The sequence below is a fragment of the Sorex fumeus genome, unplaced genomic scaffold, assembly GCF_029834395.1.
Source record: "Sorex fumeus unplaced genomic scaffold, SorFum_2.1 ptg000063l, whole genome shotgun sequence".
Taxonomy (NCBI): Eukaryota; Metazoa; Chordata; class Mammalia; order Eulipotyphla; family Soricidae; genus Sorex; species Sorex fumeus.
In genome coordinates, this window is record NW_026606120.1 from 28,869,881 (window position 1) to 28,889,505 (window position 19,625).

Genomic DNA, 19,625 nt, shown 5'->3' on the forward strand with positions numbered 1-19,625 from the left:
TGTGTTTTAGACATATGAATGTTTAAGGGTTCATGTACATGGATTTACGTCAGCACAAAAAGTACCCCTGAGCTGTGACCATGCTCATGCTTACATGCATGTATGGCAACAAGTCACATCAAAAAACTTAATGTTCATAGTTTCCATCTTGAAATCAACTTTGTGGTTCTTTCTTTTCTTGCAGGGCATACCCGATGGTGCTCAGGGCTTACTGCTGACTCTGTGCTCAGGGGTTACTCAGTCCTGGCAGTGTTCAGAGGACACTGAGAATTTAACTCAGGGGATTAATCTCAGGTTGGCCACATTAAACACAAGCATCTTATTATCTCTCTAGCACCTATGTTTATTTTTTGATTGGAGAAACTGTCTGCACTTTTTTCTCAGAATACAAGATTAATATTTAATCTGAACCCTACTGTTCAAAATATAGTTTTAATCATTTTAGACAAAGTATATATTCAGTGCTTGAGTAATACTTCACTCTTCCTTCTCCAGAAGAATAATTATTTAATCATTGTCTCTTTCTTTCACAGATGAAAAATTGAATGATGATTACAAAAACATTATTTGTCACTGTAACTTTATTTTATCTTATTTTATTTGTTTTTTGGGTGACACCCGGCAATGCTCAGGGGTTACTCCTGGCTTTGCACTCAGTAATCACTCCTGGTGGTGCCGGGGGACCATATGGGATGCTGGGAATCGAACCTGGGTCGGCCGCGTGCAAGGCAAATGCCCTACCTGCTGTGCTATTGCTCCAACCCCTGTCACTGTAACTTTTGTTCAGAAAATTTTGGAAATTTTTCTCTGTGATTTTTTTGAAATTTATCTGTGCTTTCAGAAATGTTTCAAGATTTGTCCCAGAAATGTGTCTTTTCTCATGAATTCATAAGTGGATTTATGTCTCTTAAATTTCTTAGCTCAAAAAAAAATGGGCCTGTAAGTACATCGAATTATTGTCTTTCTTCTAGTTTTCTTCTTAGATCTTCTATTATGCATGTTAGGTTTCTATATTTATTTCCAAATGCCTTTTTATTGTCAAACCTAATTTTTCTGATCAAAGTTGTCATTCACCAGAACCAGATCCATACAAACTCAGCATCAGAATAAATAAAGTGTCATTAAAAAATATATTGAGTATCATCCATCTTTCCTACTACTTGCCTTCTGAAAATCATCATTAAGGATCCTTCCTTTCAACTCAATTTGTTTGACTGTTTAAAGTGAAAGAAAATAAAATTAAAGTGGTGGAGGGGAGATATTAGAATTATTCATGCATTTAAAAATATATACCTCAAGATGACAAAGGATTTGTTGTCACAATTGAATTCACCAAAACTTGAAAATACAGGCATATTAAGAAAAAAAAAAGTAAATGGAGACTTTAAAAAAAGGGCAAAAATAATGTGAAAAAATGTATAAAAGTAAAACACAATTTATGACAATGGCCAAAAAGAAGGTGAAAAAGTAAAATGTAAATGAAATATTTTAGGATTTTTATATAGTTTAGGATGCATTCAAAGTAGTAGTAGGTAATTGAAAGTAGCATTAAGTTATTCAACGATGCATAGTTTATTCATAGGAGTAATTGAAAAAAATTGAGGCAAAAATATAATAATAAGGAAGTTAACTGCCCTAAACTGCCTATCAAACTACCCATCAACATAAAAATATACACATTGAGATACATTTCATGCAATAAAAAAGCTGCAAAAGAATGAGTTACCATTACATGCACCAGCACAGATACAGGCTCAAAATACTTTTTAATGGAGTAAACTGAGTATAAAATGTTTAGATTTTGTCATACCCAGCTTTTCTCAGGGCTTATTCCTATAGCTCTGTGCTCAGGGATCACTCTGGGCAATGCTCAGGGGACCATATGTGGTGTGAGAGATTGAACTAGGGTTGGCCACATCTAACCCCAGTAAGAGGGTGACTCCTTACTCCTGTATTATCTCTCTGGCCTATAAATATAAATCTTGCCCTACTATTTTGGAGTTGATAAAACAGTAAATTTCCTTTATTTTAAATAAAAGACATAATTAGCAAATGACTACTTTGCAAACCTTCTCAGTTTATCTTTCCAACACTCAAATTTGAAGAGTCGGAGAGAAGTGAAATAGCATTCTTTACCCAGACATCTCTTCTTTTTGGGGGGGAGGGTGCGGGGAGAGTTCATGCCCAGCAGTCCTCAGAAGCTCAGGACATACTCCTGGCTCTGCACTCAGGGATCACTTCAGATGAGTTTTGAGATGTCGGTGACCAAACCTGGATTGGCTGCATGCAAGATAAGTGCCCTATCTGCTGCAAATATATACCTCCAGCTAGAATATGGTCATCTCTACCTGAAGGAAAGATGAAGTCATGCAATCTGCTGCAACATGGATAAATCTGGAGTTTATCTTACTGAGTGAAATGAGTCAGAGGAGAGGAGCAGACACAGAATAATCTCACTCATATGCAAGGAATTTGTTTATCCACCCTCTGCCCCATGCCCCAAAAGCTGTGCCTCCCTTATATTCGTGGCCTTAACGCTTATGCCCTCCAGTTTCTTTTCTTTTGTCATCAAATTTGGTTCCATAACTGATGTATTCATACATTAGAATAAAAATCCAATGTTTTCATGGATTTGCCCATTCTGGATGGGCTGGAGCCATAGCACAGCGGGTAGGGCGTTTGCCTTGCACATGGCTGACCAGGGTTCGATTCTTCCACCCCTCTTGGAGAGTCTGGCCTGCTACCGAGATTATCTTGCCAGCATGGTAAAGCCTAGCAAACTACCCATATTCGATATGCCAAACACAGTAACAACAAGTCTCACAATGGAGAGGTTACTGAGTCCATATGAGCAAATGGATGAACGATGGGAGGACAGTGCAGTGCAGTGCAGTGCTACCCTCTCTAAATATTAGGCACCAAAAAAAAAAAACCCTCAAAAAAAGAGAAAATCTACAACAGATATTTTCAGCTATATTAAATCTTCAGAGAAATGTTTCTAAGATTTTATTTTATCTATTTGACTAAATTTATTTAGCATCAGTCTACAGCATCTCAGAACTTAAGGGATACAGCCTCAATCATGGAGTATGATTCTGTGGTGAGTGGGTTGGTAGGAATTTTCTTCTGGTTCTAGTTTGTTCAGTGCTTTTTGTCAAGAAAGCTTATTGCTTTTTTAAAAATAAGGTATGTTACACTGATTTGTCTCTGTTGCACGCACCAACTTTAAATTCCTGGGATAAATCCTATTTGGTCACAGCACACAATTTGTTTTATGTTACTGAATTTAATTTACTAATATCTTGTTGAGACTTTTACATCTATATTTTTTCCTGAAATTTCTGAGTTCTGCATCTTACCACTCTACAATTTTCCTTTTGGAAATTTCCCTCTGACTTCTGAGACAAAGCATAACAAAGATGAACATATGCCACAAGAAGTCAATGAAGTTTTTAATATCTACTCTCTTCACACAGATTTTAGGAACTGATTTTCATAAATTACTTATTAATATATTTCACATCTAGAGAATTTAAATTGTATATGAAAATAATGTATCCATGCAGAAAATTGACCCCATAAGATTTAGTCACATGACTATCCTGATTTGAAATACAGTGAACTTTGAACAACATGGGCACTGCACATGTCAATTTTGTACAGACTATTGTGGAAATAGGTGAAAGTTTACAGTATTAAAAATACAGTAGATTACTCAGAATGTATTTTACCTTTATTATAAATCTCTTATCGAATAAGAAATTCGATATGCCAAAACCAGTAATTACAATGGGTCTCATTCCCCTGATATTGAAGGAGTCACCAATATGGCAGCGTTGAGAAGGATGAGGAAGGAGAGGCTCATAAAATCTCTAGGCCAAACTAGGCTGCAAAACAAAAAAGACGAAAATGAATGTACATTCAATGCACACACGCTGGCATCAGATGCATCCATTGAGGACCTGATGGTACAAGCACAAAAGATCAAGTATGACATCATTGGTCTGACTGAGACAAGAAGACATCGATCACATCACGCTGTTTTCGACACTGGAGAAGAACTGTTCCTCAGAACATGCGACAAAAGGGGCATCGGAGGCGTCAGTGTCCTTGTAAACATGAATTTGGCCATGAGCATTGATTCATTCAAATGCCTAACAACCCAAATCAGATGATTACAGTTGAATAGATGTGGCTCACTGCTGGCAGTTTTTATCTTCATTGTCTATGCACCAACATCCGATTATGATGAAGGAGAAATTGAGAAGTTCTACATGGAGCTGGAGAATTTCTATAAAGAAGACCACACCTTCTACAAGATCATTGTCGTGATTTTAATGGCAAGATAAGATCGAGAAGATCAGCCGAAGAACTCCACATCAAGAATGGAATGCACAGGGAGAGTGACTGTCTGAGTTCATCATGTCGACCAAGACCATCCATGGTAACTCAGAGTTCCAGAAGGCCGAATCTAAACTTTAAAGTTTAAGAAGAGAACTCCCAGAAAGACCACCAACTGGGAGTCTCCTGGTGGATGGTTCTAAAACGAAATTGACCACATCATATTCAATCAACGGTCTTGCCTGACCGATGTCACTGTTGTCCCAAAATTACAAAGTGGATCAAGCCACCATCTCCTTTGTGCAAAATTCTGCTTCACGGAGTGGGGAGAAAGGGCTACAAAGTTTAAGAAGAGAATTCCAGAAAGACCACGAACTGGGAGCTCTTTGGCACTATTGGGGCAACATGGGAAGATACCACCTTTGACAACATTGACAAAGAATACGATCGACTGGTTCAGCATCTCCATGATTGTTCAAGGAACACCCAGACAGAGATAGCTAGAAAAAGATGCCTGTCTTCAAAAACTCTCAAGCTCATTTGCCACCATGGCTTGACACAAGCCTCAGGTAACCGCAAGCGAATGTCTGAGCTCACAAAGCAGTGTAGAGAAGCAATAAAGGAAAACCTCGAAGAGAGGAACAGCAGTGCTGCCTCATGCGGCAGAAGGGAGAAAAAGCATTCACAATGTCCAACTGTACTTCGCCAACTACTAGACCAAGATGACTGCCCTCCGACATCCTGATGGATCTATCACATCTTCCAAAAGGGCAATGGAGAAGATCATCTATGACTTCTACTCGGATCTCTTCGATAGCCACATCCATCTGCACACATAAAAATTCCTCAGGATGGATATGTTGTTCCCAAGGTTTTCCCTTCTGAAACCTGACACACCATTTTGTTGGTAAAGAAGCAAACAGCACCTAGCCCAGACAATGTCAGACCCGAACACCTGAAGAACCTGCAGTCAGTACTCATCAATACACTGGCTCGGCTTTTCAGATGCTACCTGTCTGAATGCAAGGTTCTATCCCAATGGAAAAGCAGCAGGACTGTTTTACTATACAAGAAGGGAGACATCCATGACATTGGCAACTATCGCCTGATCTGCCTGTTGTCTGTGGTCTGCAATCTGTTCACTCGAGTCATCCTGAATAGGATTGACAGAACACTAGATGAAGGACAACTATGCGAGCAAGCCGGGTTCCACAAAGGATTCAGCACGATTGACCATATTCACATGATAACCAAGCCCATTGAGGTTTTTCAGGAGTTCAAATGCCACTCTGTCTAACGTTCATTGATTTAAAGAAGGCCTTTGATTTTGTTGAGACTGAAGTGGTCGTCGAAGCCCTAGCTAAACAGGGCATTCAAACTCACTCAATACATCATGATCTCCATGAGATGTATTATGGATTCACTACCAAGATCTCTCCATTCTACAAGAAAGTGATCATCCATGTCAAGAGAGGGGTTCGGCAGGGTGATACCATTTTACTGAAACTCTTTAGTGCCACCCTCGAGAACATCATGCAATGACTGGAATGGGAAGGAATGGCAGTGAAGATAGACAGTAAGCAAGTACACCATCTCCGCTTCGATGATGACATCATTCTAATAACATCAAACATTAGCCAAGCAGCACAAATGCTGGTCAACTTCGACTGTGAATGTGGAAAGGTTGGAATACAGCTGAATATCATAAGACAATGTTTATGAGAAATGGACTCGTTCCTGATGTTCCATTCGCTCTCAAGGGAATGAAAATCTCTGAATGCAACAGTTATGTGTACCTAGGTCGAGAACTCAACATGATGAATGACCTGGCACCTGAGTTGCACAAAGGAAGAGAGTGGCTTTGAACGCCTTCAGAGCGTTTAAGAAATAGCTAAGAGGATGAAGAATCTCTGGCTCCATGCACATCTCTTGGTTCCACTGTTCTTCCTGCATTAACATACACCTCAGATACCTGGTCCCTACAAAAACAGGATGAGAGTGCTATGAATGTCTCCCAAAGAGGAATCAAAAGAGCTATGCATGGAGTATCATGTTTCATTCAAATGACAGAAAAAATCCAATGTTCCGACCTCCATCGACAATCAAGATTCAGGGATGCTGTCTTGTTTGCCAAGGCATCGAAAATCAGGTGGGCTGGATACGTAATGAAATTTTGAGATGACTGCTGGACTAGAGGCATTATCGAATAGATTCCACGGGATGTCAAAAGACGGTGTGGCCACCTATCTACAAGATGGTCAGACTTCTTTGTCAAAATCCTGAACAATCGCTTTGAGGCTCTTCGTGTTCCTGGAATGAGCAGACACCATTGGGCTACACTAGCACATGACAGAGACAAATGGAGACGTTACTGGCGCCCGCTCAAGCAAATCCATGATTAACAGGAAATCAAGTGATCAAGTGATGAATTCAAGCAAATCCATGATTAACAGGAAATCAAGTGATCAAGTGATGAATTTCTTAATAGCATTTTACACAGCGGGTAGGGCGTTTGCCTTACAAGCGGCCAACATGGCCGACCCGAGTTCGATTCCTCCGCCCCTCTCGGAGAGCCCGGCAAGCTACCGAGAGTATTCGATATGCCAGACACAGTAACAACAAAGTCTCCAATGGAGACGTTACTGGGCCCGCTCGAGGAAATCGACGATCAACGGGAGGACCTTTACCTTTACCTTATCCTTTTAAAAGAATACAATATGTATATAATCATGGTCGTCCCGTTGTTCATCGATTTGCTCGAGTGGGTCCAGTAATGTCTCCATCGTGAGACTTCTTGTTACTCTGTTTGGCATATCGAATACATCACGGGGAGCTTGCCAGGCTTTGCCATGCAGGCGAGATACACTCGGTAGCTTGCCGGGCTCTCCGAGAGGGGTGGAGGAATCAAACTCAGGTCGGCCATGTTGGCTGCGTGCAAGGCAAACGCCCTACCGCTGTGCTATCGCTCCAGTCCACGTATATAATAAAACATACAAAATATTTTCGCTGACTGTGTATATTATTGTCATGGCTTATGGCCCATACCACGTCTAGAACAGCATTTTGGTGTTAATAAAAATTATACTCAAGTATTCAAATGCAGGGTATAACATTCCTTCTGAACTCTGCCTTATGTAAGTGTCAACTATATAAACATCTCATTGCATTCCTTTCCAGTGTTGGCATGGAAGTGGGGAGAAAGGGACCCTATACACTGCTGGTGGGAATGCTTACTGGTTCAGCCATTTCAGAAAACAGTATGGATGATTCTCAAAAAATTAGAAATTGAGCTCTCATTTGACCCAGCAATATCACCCCTGGGAATATATCCTGGAGAGGCAAAAAAGTATAGTCGAAATGACATCTACACTCGAATGTTCATTGCAGCACTGTTTACAATAGCCAGAATCTGGAAAAAACCCGAGTACCCCAGAACAGATGACTAGTTAAAGAAACTTTGGTATATCTACACAATGGAATACTATGTAGCTGTTAGAAAAGATCAAATCATGACCTTTGCCTATAAGTGGATCAACATGGAAAGTATCATGCTAAGTGGAATGAGTCAAAAAGAGAGAGACAGACATAGATTGCATTCATCTGTGGAATACAAAGTAACAGAATGGAAGACTAGCACTCAAGAATAGTAGAGATAAGTACCAGGAGCTTTGCTCCATGGCTTGGAAGTTGGCCTCACATGCTGGAGGTAAAGGCAGCTCAGATAGAGAATGGAACACGAGGTAAAGTGTGGTTGGAGGACCCACTTGGAATGGGAGATGTGCGCTGAAAGTAGACTATAGATCAAACGTGATGGCCACTCAATACGTCTATTGTAAACCACAACACTGAAAGGAGTGAGAGAACAAAAGGGAATGCTCTGCCACAGATTCCATGTGGGGTGGGCGGGATCGCATGGGGTGTGTGTGGAAGGCTACTGGGATTATTGGTGGTGAAGAATGGGCACTGGTGGATGGATGCGTACTCAAGCATTGTATAAGTGAAAGACAAGCACGAAAATTTGTAATTCTGTAACTGTACCTCATGGTGATTCATCAATAAAAAAATTATTTTTAAATGTTTGGAAGAATTCGCTAGTGAATCCATCCATTAATTCTTTCCTTCTGCCTGGTTTGGGGTACTTTTGATGGTCCTTTTCTAAAATCTTAAGCTATGAAGTCAAGTTATTTATGTGGGTCCTATCTTCCTTCCTAAGAAACTCTTGCAGCACTGTAAATTTTCCCCTTAATACAACTTTAGTTTTGTCCCACAATTCTGGTAAGTCGTGTCTTCATTCTCATTTGTTTCCAGGTATCTTTTGATTTATTACTTGATTTCCTTCCTGACCCACTTGTTGTTCAAAATTGAGTTGTTTAATTTCCAGGTGTTTGATTTGGTTCTCTGCATTTGTATGTGATTAACTTCTCTCTTCAATGCGTCGCGATATAAAAAGATAGTTGATACAATTTCTATATTCCTGATTCTATTGAGGTATTTTTTGTGACCCAGCACGTGGTCTATTTTGGAGAATGTTCCGTGTGCACTGGAAAGAAATGTGTATTCTCTCTCTTTGGGATGTAAAGCCCTGTATAGATCTACCAGCCCTCTCTCTTCTATTTCTTCCCCCAAAGTCAGTGTTTCCTTGCTGAGTTTTAATCTTCTTCAACTATCTAGAGGTGATAAGATGGTGTTGAAGTCTCCAACTACTATTGTGTTGCTAGTAATGTCCTTATTAAAATCCTTTAGCAGTTGTTTTACGTATTTAGCTGGTCCCTCATTAGGTGCATATACATTTAGGAGTGTGATTTCTTCCTGCTGTACATATCTACTGATTATTAAAAAATGGTCTTCTCTGTCCCTTCTAATCTTTTTCACCTGAAATCAATGTTGTAAGATATTAGGATAGCCACCCTGGCTTTTCTGAGGGAGTTGTTTGCTTGCAGGATTGTTTTCCATGCTTTGAAGTAGAGACTGTGTTTGCTCTGACTGTTCCAATGTGCTTCTTGTAGGCAGAAAAATGTTAGATTCAGTTTCTGAATCCATTTTGCCATCTGTGTCTCTTAATTGGTGCATGTACACCATTGGCATTGAGAGATATTATTGGTATAGGGTCTTGAGCCATCTTTCTGTCGATGTTGTGTTTGTAGGATTTTTTTTTTCTTGCCCTTTTAGTCCTTGTTTTAAGTTTGGTTTTGAATCTATAAAGTTCCTGAGCTGTTGTTTATCCATGAAATAGTGTATAGTTCCTTCAAGTTTGAGTGAAAGTTTAGCTGGGTAAATTATTCTTGGTGAGGTGTTAATTTCATTGATTTTCTACACTACATCCCACCATTATCTTTGGGCTTGAAGGGTTTCCTCTGATAGGACTTCTGTAAATCTAAGGGGTGATTCTTTGTATGTGATTTTCTTCTTTGACCTTGCTGCTTGCATTATTGTTTCTCTACCCATGGCATCCATCATTCTGACTATGATATGCCTTTTTATTAGGTCTCTTTTAGCTGGTACACTTCTGCCTCTTTGGATCTGAATCCCTGCATTCTCCAGCTCTGGGAACTTCTCCGTGATGATATCTTTAACTGTGGCTTTTTCATTGGGTTTGCCTCCCTGTCCTTCTCGTACTCCAACGATTCTCGTGTTGTTCCTCTTGATTTCATTCTCTAGGACTCTGATTCATCCTAAAGCTATTTTGAGGTCTTTTCCCATTGTTTGTTATTGCCTATAAGCGTTCTTCTGCTCATCTTCAAGCTTACTTATTCTGTCTTCAGCTGTAGTCATTCTACTGTTGAGGACACCCACTGAGTTTTTTATTTCACCTACCGATGCTTTTATTTGTGACATTTCTATTTGCAGCTTTTTTAGTTCTGCGCTCATTTCTTCCTGAGTTTTATTGGCTGTCCATTCCATTATTCGTTTCATGTCCTCCTTTAACTTGCTGAATGTATGTTCCACCTTTTCTTTGAGTTCATTGAACATCTTCAACATTTCATCTCTGAATTCTTTTTCGGAGACATCCTATTTGTGGGTAATTCCTGTTGAGCACTCTGGACTCTTCTTCATCCTCTCCCCGTGGTGGGGATTGTTTCTTCAAGTTGTTGTGGTGGTATGGAGGTGGGACCTTCCTGTTCACTATCAGTATTCTTCTCTTGCTTTGAGAAAGGATTCTGGATGAGCTTGGTTGATGGAGGTGGCTGTTTCAGTATACTTTGATTGGACTAGGCCAGTGGTCTATAGCCTAATGTGTTTGGGATAGTCAGGATGTCCACTTTAGAATAAGGAAATGGAGGTTTAGCTGTGAGTCCAATGTGCTGGGAAAGGGGGAAATAAGCTGCCTCTCAGAGGCTACACAAAGCATGCTGCCATACCTGTGGGTGGGAGGGGCCGCTTATGTCCCTGCTGCTGTCATCTAATACCCTCTGAGGTGCTCCTGAAGTTTCTGGGCGCCATCTTTTGGCGGTGCTCCGCATTTGCCTCTGCTGGGGCTGGGGTCTTGCAAGGCCCTGAGGTTGGGTCTGGGCCCATGGTTTGTATTTAAATTAGGATTAAGCTGTGATTATATAGTACCTTGAAAAAGAACCTAATTAATCATCACTAATAAAACTGATAAAAAATAGGGAAAAAGTTAGTACATTGATTTGACAATAATGCTGAATTATCTTTTTCCAAAGGAAAGTCATAGTACATAACAATAGTAAATTGGTCATATAAAGACAAAAGATAAAATTGTTATTTTTAGCAAATGGATAGCTTAATGTATGAAAACAGCTTACAAGAAAAAAGTACTAGTTGACATGAAAAAAATTGCAATAACTTGCTTTGAGAAATTGATGCATTTTTTTCCAAGACTGATGGTGTAATTTACTCTAATTTAATAAGGTAAAGATAAAGGCCCTCCCGTTGATCATCGATTTGCTCGAGTGGGCCCAGTAACGTCTCCATTGGAGACTTCGTTGTTACTGTGTTTGGCATATCGAATACTCTCGTATTCGATAATCGAATACTCTCGGTAGCTTGCCGGACTCTCCGAGAGGAGCGGAGGAATCGAACTTGGGTAGGCCATGTTGGCCACTTGTAAGGCGAATGCCCTACCCGCTGTGGTATCGCTCCAGAAGTTTTCTTTATGCACTCTAATTGTGAACAAAAGAACTATCGCCTTCTTGTAGTTACTTATATAAAAGTAGCAACAAAATTAGATTAAAAACCACCCTAACATAAAGTCATCTAAAACATGAAATATTTTATGAACTTTTGATCAAGATGCATGCCCCTAGACACAGGTGAAATTAATATGTATAATTTTATTAGAATATGTATAATATAATTATTGTATAATTGCTACAGGCTATAACTTTTACTTAAATTTCAACTTTAACTTCTAACTGAGAAAGACAGTTCTTAACATATTACTCTTGAACCATGTCAATAATATTTTAAATTCTGTGCCAATAACTTCTATATTTAAACTTGTAGGAAAAGTCAAATGTATATAATGAACTTTGTCATTTTACCTTTTAATTAAAATGATCTCCTTCAAAAATGTGGCTAAATCACTTTTCGCAGTTAACCACATACTTCTTTATTGTCTTGAAAAAAATTTTTTCAATTTTACACTTAGTAATAGCAATTTTCTACCTTGAATAATGGAAACTTCTGAACATGCCTCCTTTCTCCTCACAGACAGTGGAGTCACTGATGATAGGAAATTGTGTCTTTGTTTATTTTGTTCATTGAACATGCCTGTCGTGATGACTTGGGGGAAAGTACATCTAGACATTTCTTCTGGCATTGAGAAAGAAATCAGCTCCCGGGGGTAGACTAAACCAAAACTCCACTCAGAAACTGCATATTTTCTAAGTGTGGCTCTGGGTGGTCTCATGGATTACTGGAAATAATCTATTAAAAGTCTTCTCAAATATAACTAGCATTAGGGCACCCAAAGAGCTCAATGATAAATTTTAAAAAAGGAACTCTTCTCATAAAAATGTTCTCATCTACTTGGATAAAATTTCCTCCACTTGGATGTTAAAAGCTCCATTTAAACAGTTATAGTAAATTTACTTCTTATAATATGTTCAGCAACGTCATTTTGTTGAGCACAGTCTTTAGGGAGGAAGGTCAATTCCACTGTTCTCTAAGGTAAATGTGGTCTTTGATTTTTATCTTTGTCCTTTTAAGAATTTTATTATATCTATATGCATTGCTGTTGTTATCATTACTGAATGCTAGGTGATCAGTTTATTTCTTCCAGTGGTTTTCCAGTTCTCTGTCGTTTCTTATACTGTGTAAGTGTTTTAGATAGAAGTACAAAATTCAATTACATCATAAAAAATAGGGAATACAGATGACCAAGAAATTTAGTCAAAGTCATATATTGGGACCCAGATGCTCAATTCTACAACTGCACTTCTGTAGCTGCAAGTGTCTCCTATTCCAAATGGGAAATAGTTGCTCCCACCTTCATTCCTGAGCAAACTGATCCATCAGTGTTTCCACAAAAGAGGAATGGAACTAGAACAGTGACCTCAAACAGGAGCCTAAATGTTAGCTGCCTTTCAGTCAAAGAATCAAGAAAGTCTTTATCCACCTTTAAGGCACCTTTATAATACAGAACCCCCACTAGAGCAAGTCAAGAAGTCACGAATCTCCCAAACTAGTTTAATCTGTTTAATCTGGGACTAAATACCTAAACTAGCTCAATCAAGAGGTAAAGTACACTCCTGATTTAGTTTAATCTGGATCTTCAACAGTTGCAACTAGAGATTTCACTTAAGCTGCATCACCACTTGTGCCTTGTCACCTTCACAAGAGCCCTGGCAAAGAACTAGAATTTGTAATATTTCCTTTGTCCATAAAATAAGAAATCATAATATTTGTCCATTGTCTGACCAAAAGTCATGATAGAATTTACAGATACTGTGTATTTTTATTATCCATTCATGGGCTTTTCCTAATCTCAAGTTTTAACTAATGCACATGTATACAACTGGGATGTCCAGACCAGGAGTAGCAACAAGGTATAGTAACATTACTCTTAACAGTTATCAGAGATATTATTCATAACAGTATAAGTCATAGTGCCTAAATAATCGTTTTAAAATTGGGGTAAAATAAATGACCTAAAGAAACAGTATATCATTGACTGAAAAGATAATACAGACTCTTTTGAACTATTGATCACAAAATATGAAGTATAGCAGAAGTAATAAACAGCCACAAAAGGGGTTTCCCCAATAACACTTAAATCTCAATAAAATTAATATCTTATATATGATCCAGAAAGATAAACTATGCCTTTCAAAGCTTATTTTAAACTAATTCTTGCTGAAAAGGTAAAATTTAAATGTGTAATGAGTTTTATATCTAGAGGTGAAGAGACAGTATAGTGGGTGGGGCATTTTCCTCGCATGCAGGCAGCTTGGGTCTCATTGCTGGGCCACCTATTGTCCTTTGATGCCTCCCAGGAGAAATCCTTGAGGCCAGAGTGAGGAGTTAGTCTGAGCACAACTGGGTGGGTCCAAAAACCAAAGGGAAAAAATCATCTTCAAATAAAAGAGTATCATGAATCTGAAGAGAGTGAATAGTGGTCATGAAGGTATTTTGTAGAATATCACATCTGTAATTTGCTCCTCCCGTTTTTCATCAATTTGCTTGAGCGAGCACCAGTAACATCTCCATTGTGAGACTTGTTGTTACTGATTTTGGCATATTTAATACGTCACCGGTAGCTTGCCAGGTTTTGCCGTGCAAAAATTGTTTTAATATATGGGGAAATACATGAATGAATATGAGTTAAGCGTAGGATGCAAAACTTGCAGTAGTCAATCAGAAAAATTCTTATTAAAAACAGGGGAGGGGACCGGAGCCATGGTACAGCACTACCTGGGACAATAAAGGCACCTCTCCTCTTCACCCCCTTCCCAGGCAAAACAGGAACCAATACAGTCCAAAGCATATTTATTGGCTAAAGTAAAAATCATCCTTTCTAAAGTGTAAAAATGTAGCTTTATCAATAAGTCATTTATTGATGCCTGATTTTTGTCAGTGTGAGCTTGGTTTATACAGTAGAAACCAAGAAGTTTAGTGTTTCCTAATTGCTAGACAAAAACAACCAACCTTCATTCTGCTTGATTATCAAGCAAAGGCTGTGTGTGGAAAGGTCAGAAGCACTTATTCTTGATTACTTGTCCCCGAGACAAGGTCACAGCTTCTGAGAATTTTTCACTCCCTGGGATATCACAAATATGAGAAGGGATTCCTTTCAACATGGCAAACACCTTCTGGGTCTTTATCCTAACACTTCAGATCCTCATCACAAAGTGACAGCTTTCTGACACTTACCGAAAATTGTCCCCAGTGTCAGGAATTTGACTGCATTGAATTCGGTCCCCGAGGACAGGATGACATGTGTCCTTGTATTCTGGTTAACCTATTAGACATCCACCAGCGTTGTCCATTCAAAATGGTGAACAATTTTGATAATAAAAATGAGACAAAAATCATTTAAAAAATCAAATCATATGTTAATGATATTAGAAAGTTCAAGGGAGAAAGCTGTTTTATAGAAAATTTTCATAATATATCAAATTCTACTCCACCCTTTCCCTTAATTTTTTCCCCAGGTTAAGTACCTACCATAGATATATAATCAACAAAGAAATGTAATGAAATATTTCAAATCTTAAAATTTTTATTATTTTCAAAAGGAAATTTCAAAAAGGAGATAGTATCCACTGTACTATCTCTCTAGTCTAGATATAAAATTCATTATACATTTAAATTTTACCTTGTTACCAAGAATTAAATTGAAATAAGCTTTGAAAGACACTGCTTATCTATTTTGATCATATGCAGACCATTTATTTTATTGAGATTTAAGTGTTATGGGGGGAACCTTTTGTGGCTATTTATCACCTTTACTATGATACTTCATGTTTTGTTCTCAATGGCCCAAAATAATCTGTATTGTAACATGTACAGAAAACAAATATAGTGATTGAATATATAGATTATTCTTCAAAACACTTTTCAAATGCATAATTTAAATAGTCATTTTAAAAATATATTCTCAGTCTCAGCCGGGTCTTACTTTCTCTGTTGAATTAAAATACTGGTAGCACTGATTCTTTTGTCATCCAGTGGAAAATGTTCCCTTAGGAATGGGACCAATAGTCACTGTGATAAGCTGGACAACATTTCCATACCAAAGAAAAGGACAGCTGAGTATTTTAAATGGTCACATATTAATTACATTTAATAGGCTAAATAACAACTAATATCAAACAATAATACATGCTGTTTATTGTCCTTGAAAGAACTATGGAAGTCTGCCAAAAGCATAGCTCTTTTCTTAGCATTTATTATCAAATGGACCACTTCTCTGAAAGTCACATTCTAAATTACTATTGATGCTGTTGTGTTTACTGTCTTACCTCTACAAAGACTGCGGCTGCTTCTCTGCTAATTGTCACCCGATGAAATTTCCCATCAGCCATAGTTTTAGAGCCAAGATTAAAAATATCAGGTTCTTGGTGTCTGTCTAGTTTATAAGTGATATGCAAACTTCCTAAAGAAGGGGGAAACGGCATTTTAAACTAAAACAGAATTTCATAAAGAGAAAAGGAAAAAAAAACCCTTCCAGTGTGAAACCTAAACCTTTTACTTGTTGTTCAGTTCAATTTAAATCTAATGTGTATTTATTTGGGCTCACCTGATAATTAATATTTCTATTCAATAGAGCCAGTCTGAGTTGGGGAAAGACCCAGAATCAGGCTCTCACCAGGCTGTTCGAGGCAGGAATAGGAACCTGCAGGCGGGCTTGTAAGAAAACCCAAGACAAACCAGGACTAAAATATGACCTGTGACCACTTAAAATTTCCACTGATCAGAACAGCACTCACTTGTGTGAAAAGGACCCCAGTATAGAATGGCTTTTTTTTTTTCAGATATAAGCTTTTCCATCCTAAGAGACAGTAAACCAAAGAACAAGTGTTTATTGAGCCTATGTCTTCTGGATTATGTCTGTACCAGGGTTGTTGTAATTTACTGGATTTTGATCTTTTTGTGTACACATCCTGTCATTGTCACTGTCCTCCCGTTGTTCGTCGATTTGCTCGAGTGGGCCCGGTAACGTCTCCATTGGAGACTTTGTTGTTACTGTGTCTGGCATATCGACTACATCACGGGGAGCTTGCCAGGCTCTGCCGTGCGGGCGAGATACTCTCGGTAGCTTGCCGGGCTGTCCGAGAGGGGCGGGGGAATCGAACTCGGGTCGGCCATGTTGGCTGCAAGCAAGGCAAACGCCCTCCCGCTGTGCTATCGCTCCAGCCCTGAAGGCCAAATTCAGAGTGCCCTATTTTACTCTTAATTTCAATAGTAACGACCTAACTGTCTCATTTATTTTGTGTTTTTACTTTTTGGGTCACACCTGTGGGTGCTCAAGGCTTAATCTTGGCAGGGCTCAGGGAACCATGTACTATTGATGACTGAACTACATAGGGGGAAGCACACCACCACTGTACTATCTCACTGGCCTAAAATGTCTCTTTTTTCAGTTTTTCTTACATAAGGTAGAAATTTAAGTTAAACATAAGAAAATTAAAGCTTGGTTCTCAGTTAATTATTCATGTGGTATTCATATTACTAAATGATAAAACCTCTGGCAATAATACATTAACATTCACTTTCCATAAACATAACTTCTTTTAATGTCGCTTATTTTGATGCATTTTAAATCAGTACCTGAAATACTGAAACACTGTCCTCCCGTTGTTCATCGATTTGCTCGAGCGGGCCTAGTAACATCTCCATTTTTTGAGACTTGTTGTTACTGTGTTTTGGCATATTGAATACGTCACAGGTAACTTCCCAGGCTTTTCCGTGCAGGCAAGATACTCTTGGTAGCTTGCCAGGTTCTCCGAGAAGGGTGGAGGAATTGAACCTGACTCAGCCTGGCTGACTGCATTCAAGGCAAACCGCCCTATCACTGTGCTGTCTGCATTTGCATAACTAAGTTTTGCAATTGCTCAAATTTTCTACTAATGTTTCTGAAGAATCAAGAAACAGGAAAAATAAGATAGATGTTATTGATCTGCCATGATATGCAAATCCCTCTGAAGAGTGTACTATCACTCTTTTGTCCCTCTGCTTTCCTCCTTGGAAGGGAAACTTCCTCTTCTTTACTCTCTCCTTCTAAAGTAATCAGTGAGAGATAATAGCAAGCTTTCTGAGCACTCAGCTTCCACATGCTCAAGGAAGCAAGGTTGTAGCCTGATTCTTTTCTCTAACTGAGCATCTTAGAATGATTTGGTAATCAAGTGTTGAGTAATAACTCGCTTCGTTTTGGATACAGATATGACATAAATAAGTGATGAGTTAGGTAAATCTTATTCATCTCATACTTATGGATATCAGCATACTTTGTTTGCTTTCTTCTTTTATTTTTTTTTCGGGGGTGGTGGTTAGACCAAACTTGGTGGTGCTCAGGAATTTCTCCTGGCGATGCTCAGGATTTACTCCTTTCTCTATACTCATGTATCACTCAGGGGAACATATGTAATGCCAGGGATCAGAATACAGATTCACAGAGTGCAAGGCAAGTAGCCTACATACTGTCCTATCACACTAGCCCCTGTTAGCTTATCTTTTCTTTTCCGGTTTTACCCAGTGGTGCTCAGAGCTTACTCCGGGCTCTGAGCTCAGAGATGGCTCCTTGTCATACCATGCAACCATTTGCACTGCTTGGAGTCAAACCCAGGTTAGCTGGTGTAAGACAAGTTTCTTTCATGCTGTGCTATCTTTTGGCCCCTTAAACCATATAATACTATCTTTTATGAGGTTTAATGCAGCTCCTTGCTTAGATGGAGGAAATATTTTATGTAAAAAAAAATCTTATTTCCTGGAAACCTATCCCTTGCTCATAGATCGGGAGAATTAACCTTACCAAAATGACACTACTCCCCAAGGCATTATACAGAATCAATGTGGTCCCTATAAGGGTACCCATGACATTCTTTAAAAAAATTGACAAAACATTCATAAAATTCATATAGAAAAATAATGTCCCACAAATAGCTAAAGCAATTCTTGGGGAAGAGTAGATAGGTTGCATCATCTTCCCCAACTTCAAACTGTACTACAAAGCAGTAGTAATTAAAACAGCATGGTATTGGACTAGAAACAGACCTGCAGACCAATGGAACAGAGTTGAATATTCTGACACAGCCACTCAAGTATATGATCACTAAACCTGTGACAAAGGAGCAAGAAACGTGAAGTGAAGCAAGGAAAGCCTCTTCAGCAAGTGGTGCTGGGAAAACTGGATAGTTATCTGAAAAAAAAATTGAGCTCAGATCTCTGTCTTGCAAGGTCCCTTGGGACCCAGAGGGAGATTCCAGAGTTAAAACTCTACTAATCAGTAACTCTCCATTTCCTGCCCCCTCCCTAGTAGAGCCTTAGCTGTGAAGCCCTTCCTTATTGGGATGTAAATTCTGAAACTATTTGTTGACTCTTCCCTGCTGGGATGTAAATTCAGAAACCATTTGTTGGCCCTTCCTTATCTGTTACCTCTGTTAGGAACTTTTCCCTTATCCTCTTCCACCAAATCAAATCTAGCCAGGTGTTAACCAAATGTTGGAGTTACCCACTAGCCCACTAGCCACAATACCTATGTACGTAAATGCTGATCTTTGAATCTATAGACTAAGGAGTGATGTACTTTTAAATGGATTGGTTAAGAAAGTATATGTTGTTACAAATCTATTGGCTATGAAATGCACGGGCTTTGGTATAATGGCCAGTGAAGGCCTATATAAGATCCCCTTTGAAGAAGTTTGGGGGTCTTGTCTCACCTATCTGACCTGCATGTCTGTGTAGGCGGCTTGACCCTGGCTAGCCAGTCTTACAATAAACCTTGCTTGCTGTTTGCAGTCTCTGGAGTCTCTTTGTTGTTAAAGGGAGATCAGGATCCGCGTCCTAACAGTCTAACCCCAAGCACAAAAGTTAGATCAAAATGGATTAAAGACCTAAGTATCAGGCCTGAATCCATAAGGCACATGGAGGAAAATGTAGGCAGAGTCCTCCACTATAATTGAAGCTAAAGGCATCTTTAAGGATTAAACACCACTGGCCAAGCAAGTGGAAGAAAACATAAACTAAGAAGCTACATTAAACTAAGAAGCTTCTACACTGAAAAAAAAACAGTTACCAAAATACAAAGAGAGTCCACTGATTGGAAAAAATTATTTATCCAATACCTGTCAGTAAGTTGTTAATACATAGGATATACAAGACAT

At 38.9% G+C, this 19,625-nt stretch overlaps 1 protein-coding gene across 1 annotated transcript in view; it reads right to left on the reverse strand.

Annotated features, from left to right (window-relative positions):
• The window catches only part of LOC130034976 (contactin-associated protein-like 3), a 104,195-nt gene that overhangs the window by 9,132 nt on the left and 75,438 nt on the right, over nucleotides 1–19,625 (reverse strand). Inside the window, exons 15-16 of the mRNA XM_056126471.1 lie at nucleotides 15,765–15,898; nucleotides 14,674–14,761 (exon numbers count right to left, since the gene is read on the reverse strand). Coding sequence (XP_055982446.1) covers nucleotides 14,674–14,761; nucleotides 15,765–15,898 — 222 coding nt within the window. The remainder of the gene's footprint in view (nucleotides 1–14,673; nucleotides 14,762–15,764; nucleotides 15,899–19,625) is intronic.